Below are 5,315 nucleotides of genomic sequence, written 5' to 3'. Positions count from 1 at the left end.
AGTCTCACTGTCAATTTGTGTTTGTTATTTTGAGATTAAAGTTCTCGCTCCATTTGCTCCTGGCAAAGAGTTAAATGGCATTTTCTTGATCTCCAAATTATTCTCAAAACTTCCAGGCTTTATATCAGTCAGAGAGGAGAGCTGTTATTATGACTTGGCCTCAAGTGATTAAATGTTATAGTATCATTTTATTCTTTTACTTTATTTTATTCAAGCTTTTCAAGTCGTGGCAACCGGACTTGATTATCATCACCCGATGATGTTTCACCTCTCATCCGAGAGGCTTCTTTAGTTATAATGGCCTCCGGGGAGTTTCCAAATATAACATCTTGGTTACGATGGATTGTTATACAAATGGAGAGTTAATCATCAGAAAACCGTCCAAATGGGGTTAGGTGGGAATAAATGTACAACATTTGGGGATTTACCTGAATTAAAATCTGATTAGAACCTAATCTAAAATTTCATATCGTATCTTAGAATTACCTTTCTGCCACCGTATGTGGAAAGTCAAGAAATAAACTCTGCTCAAGATGAATACTTTTAATATTGAAAAGGTGAGAATATACCCATGTAACACACCAATGGGACTGCATAAGCACACTTGCACACATCTGAATGCTATAATTCCTGACCAGCTTTAGTGAGCAGGGATTTTTGCACTTCCTCACAATGACGTAGGTATGCTTTTCTGTGTGGAATTTGCTTGCTCTCAACATGTCTGATACTTTGTTTATTGTATGGTTGCAGAAGGTTCTGAATCAGATGCCAAGACAAAATAAATGAATGGATACATAAACTACCAGCATTCAGTGTCATTATAACTAATGTCACATAACAGTAGGCCACTTAAACTGCTGAAATGTATCCTCTCCCTCCAAATATTAACTTAATTCATTTATGAGCGATGTAATGAACATAATTTGGCTTCAACCATAAATACACACAAAGAAAATATATTCTTTATTTGTCCACATTAGATACAACTGGAAAATGAAATACATAAATAATAAGATGAGGTGTCAGAGAAAATCATTTTGCATATTTCAATAAATAAATATTATTTAATTTCTCTGATTAATGGTGTCCCGCACCCAACATTATTCCAACCGTCCAATAAATGCGTAAAAGATATCTTTTCTCAGTTGCAACAGTGTGCATGCGACTGATTAACTTGGATTTCTACCATATTACAGTATGAACATGTTTACGCACAAATATTCATAATTACTCAAAAATTACACATTTTACATGTGCAAAACAAACATTACCACATTTGGCCAAAGGTTTAAAATTCACTGGATAAAGACGTTAAAGGGCATTCCAGATAATCTCATGATTATCTGGGATGTTGCCAGATTCTCTGTTCATTGGCTATTCAAATAGAAACAAAATGCAATTATGTAACATTTTGAGTAAGTTATGTCAACATTGTTATATATGTATATTTATTGACAGTGAATATTTTAAATGTCTTTTTTTTCTCCATAGTTCTTTATTTATTCCGGATTTAGTTGAACATTTCAAGACCTGCTTTTGATGATCTGTTCCTCCCATCACCCACGGGTGACAAAGATGTGAATAGAAGTATCTACTTTTACTATGTAGTCGAACACAAACCAACTTTTCTCAAAGCCTCCACGTAGGTACGCAGCCTATTTACCTTATCCAACCAAAGAACAGTATTTTAGTCTTGTTCTACACGGTCTGCAATGTTGGTCTTGACAGGACTGATTGGCCCATTGGACTGCAAGACTTGCAAGGGATCATCAACAGAGGTGATGGTCTCTTTGGATACCGCCCCTGCCTGATCTGGTTCAAGTTGCCTTTGGTTTGGGTCTTTGTGATCTTTTCCAGCATGTGAGGGATGTGACTCTGACCTTAGTGGATCAGATGGGTTCACCTCCTCGCTCCTCCTTTGTCTCCTCACAAAGTGACGCTGAGAGATCTTTTGCAGGGTTGTGGAAGGTGAAGCTGACTCCCGGTGAACAACTCGCAGCTCAGCACCATCGAGTTTGAGCAGCTTGCTGATGTCACAGTATTCTGCTACGTTAAACAGAATGCACCGGAAGAGACTATCTTCGCTGTCCTTTTGTTTCTGTTTGGAGAAAATAATTTAGGTCATCTCTTGTCTGATTACCCTCAAACTGAATGCAGTTTAAAAAATACTCACAAAGTTGTACAACTTCTTCTTGTAGACTTCACAGAGAAACCTTTTTCTTCTCGTACGAAACATTTTCACAAAGTTGCCTTGATTTGTTTGTACCGGTACAAAAACTAGAAGAAACAAGATCATGCTGTGTAAGATATAGGGGTTTCAAGGATTGTATTGCATGAAAGTTATTTCTTATTGTATTCTAAATATGTATGCAATTATTTGATATTGTCGCTAATCTTTTTGCATATTCTCAAATGTTTTGCACAAAATATGAAGAACATAATTAAACATTTAATCACATGTTCAATACCTCCATGCGGGCCTTTCTTTTAGTCATCTAAAAATTTTCTATTCATTGAATCTCTGGATCGTCATAATAAAATCCTTATTTAACCTTTTCTGTAATTTAGCAGAATTTTTCCATTAGTACCCCAAAAAGCATTCTGTCACATTGTAAGTTGTGAATAAAATCACTTATCAGTGCTGTGACCAAAGACATTGTTGCATAAAATTGTTTCTCCGAATATACTGCAAGATATTGTTTTTGGCTCTTTAATGATTCTATCATTTCAGGTGGTATGAGATTTGTGTTTGTGAAACAAGGTGAATTAACTTGGCAGAACCTTGGCAGAACCACATAGTTAAAATATGTTTACCTCTTGAGAAATTCAATTAACCAAGCCTGATTAAAAGATAGATGAGTGTAATTTTACATCCAAAATCAAATAAAACCATTTGCAAGACCAGAGGCAGACTCACCTAGAAATTCTCTGTGAATCCTTTTTTTCATTGATCCATTCAGCTCAATGTAGAAATGTCCGATACTGGCCAAAATATCTGTTCCTGCGTTAAAGCTGGTCTGTTGATGTTCTTCCAGCTGCTCTGAGTCCCATTGGCTTGGTTTACAATCCACAAGAACAGATACATTTAGGGAAATTTGGAGTATTAAGAAGAAAGCTTGTTGCATGTTAAGTGAGGATGCTATTTGAGCAGAACAAATGCTCAAGTTGGTGTATGAACAGTCACTGGAGGAGGAGAAAGTCCAACAGGACTATTTAAACACGAGGTCGATAGAGCAGCTAACTCATTTACCAACACAACACAAAGCCTGTTTATTAGTGTTTTCGGGGTTGACAATGTAAACTGCTTGTTGGCTCTCACTTCAACCAGCCTATTTAACAACTAATCAAGAGACTTTAAAAATTTAAGAAATACTTTCACAAAAATAAGTATTTTTTCTTTCATAAGAAGGACAGTTACATAATTGAATGTGTCTGTGCAGGCCGTTGGAAAACAGAGATGAGAGGGAGCAAAATGTTCAATAATCTCAAGTGATGAAGACGATGGTAAAAGGAGCAAGGTAAGAACAGCTAATTCTGCTTTATCTAATATTTTTATTCTAATATTACTGACATGTGCCTGCCTATAACATGATATACATATAATAATAATATATATAAAATATTATATAGTAATATAATATAATAAAACATGAATAATATTCAGACACAAAGATATATATTGAATATTTTTTCAGTTCATGCTTCAAAAATACAATGCTCTAAGTCAATATTCTATTCAGTAAATAACTGTTAACTGTGTTTTTACACACTTCTAATCCAGTCTACTGGATTAATTTGAATTAAGTGTGACTTATTTCTGCAATTTGTGCTATGACGTTATTAGATTACTTGAAAGCTTTGCAGAAATGCTATCTTTATAAATATTATACTTGTTATTTTGCGGCTGTAAGATTCTGTCAAAGATGATTTGAATAATTTTAATAGTTATTGTGATGTTTTCTGTGCAGGTGAAGAATCAAGCTGGCTACCATCTTGTTGCTGTTTAGTTTTATTTGGAGTTGTTATGAATGTCAGTCACGAGTCCTGTTCAATGTAATGTTGAATACTGACATTAGCTAATGTTGATAATTTCTTGGTTTTAAGTTTTACTCTTAAACACCTTTAACCCATTGCTCATCTAAATTAAATGGACAAAAATAAAATGACTCAATGACATAGCAATTAAAAGCAGTGATGTAAGGCATAACGGTGCAGTCACATTTTAAGTTTTCTGAAAAGAAAAATAACACATTTTTCTGAAAATAAAGTACTTCTGATTGATACTTTAACAGTAAGTTCGACTGGATGTGTTAAAACTTGTTTGCAACAAAATCAGACATCAAGGATAGGATAGCAAATAAAAGTGAAGTAGGGAAAACTTGCAGACAATATGCTATGACATGAGTAATTTTTTTCTATTACATAAAGTTATAAATGCCTAAACATGACCAAGTTAGGCAGGGTAATGCAGCAGTGTTTGGAGAGTATTTCATCAGTGTCACAATTATTTCTAAATATGGCCTCATGGTGTAACTGCCTATGTCATCTGTTGGCCAAAGTGAGATTTCTGCATATTGTTTCTCTCCAAACATTGCTGCATCATCCTGCCCGACTTTGGTTATCATAAGGCAAGTAGTAAAACAACTTTGGTTATGTTTGCAAGTATGATTGCTTGTAAAAGAAAAAGATTGGGTTATCTGCAAGATTTGTGTCCTAGCGTGTCCTGCTCTTTCTCCAAAATTGTCACATCGAGTTTAACTTATTGTTATAGTATCAATAAAATGTATTTACATGTTTGCTGAAAAAATGTGCTTTTTCTTCTTTTTATTAGATTCATTGAGAAAAGTAAGTGCAATTTCAACAACACTTTGTCTCAGTTCTGTCTTCTCAGTTCTCTGTACATTTTGTTGTATTTTTTGCCATGGCGAGTCTCATAGTGGCATCGAAACTTGCTGCATCCACACCAAGAATACAGGTTTCTTATTAACCTCAACAAAACAAATAAGAAGTGGTCCATTTTTCTTGGAAAATCCTATACTCCATGTCAACTTTTCTCTTTTTCGGTAACCACATCTTGCTGACGAAGCTGTCTGGGACAACAGAAAAGCAGGTACATTTTCTAACAAATAAAAATGGTATTTTCATACCCGGAAGTTACATTGCTGCCATCTGCTGTAAGTTCTGAGTCACATAAAAGTAGTTCATGATTTTTATGTATCTTTTTAAATTGTAGATTTATTCCACAGGCCAGATTGGCCCCGCTGGTGGGCCGGTACTGGCTGGCGGGCTGTCCGTTCGACACCCCTGTCCTAGAC

At 35.1% G+C, this 5,315-nt stretch overlaps 1 protein-coding gene across 1 annotated transcript; it reads right to left on the bottom strand.

The window, feature by feature from the left end:
* Window positions 1-878: 878 nt before the first annotated feature.
* LOC147224780 (uncharacterized) lies at window positions 879-3,148 on the bottom strand. Its single transcript, XM_086163320.1, has 3 exons — window positions 2,918-3,148; window positions 2,174-2,277; window positions 879-2,098 (listed from the first exon to the last, which is right to left on the bottom strand). The coding sequence occupies exons 1-3, from the start codon at window positions 3,123-3,125 to the stop codon at window positions 1,688-1,690; spliced, it is 723 nt and encodes a 240-aa protein (XP_086019446.1). The 5' UTR covers window positions 3,126-3,148; the 3' UTR covers window positions 879-1,687.
* Window positions 3,149-5,315: the final 2,167 nt, after the last annotated feature.

This window comes from Fistularia commersonii, chromosome 17 (assembly GCF_037954325.1).
Source record: "Fistularia commersonii isolate RoL2024-O1a breed Wild chromosome 17, RoL_Fcom_v1.0, whole genome shotgun sequence".
In the NCBI taxonomy this organism is placed as follows: Eukaryota; Metazoa; Chordata; class Actinopteri; order Syngnathiformes; family Fistulariidae; genus Fistularia; species Fistularia commersonii.
The sequence above is the reverse complement of the archived record's forward strand: the minus strand, read 5'-3'. Positions and strand labels throughout refer to the sequence as shown.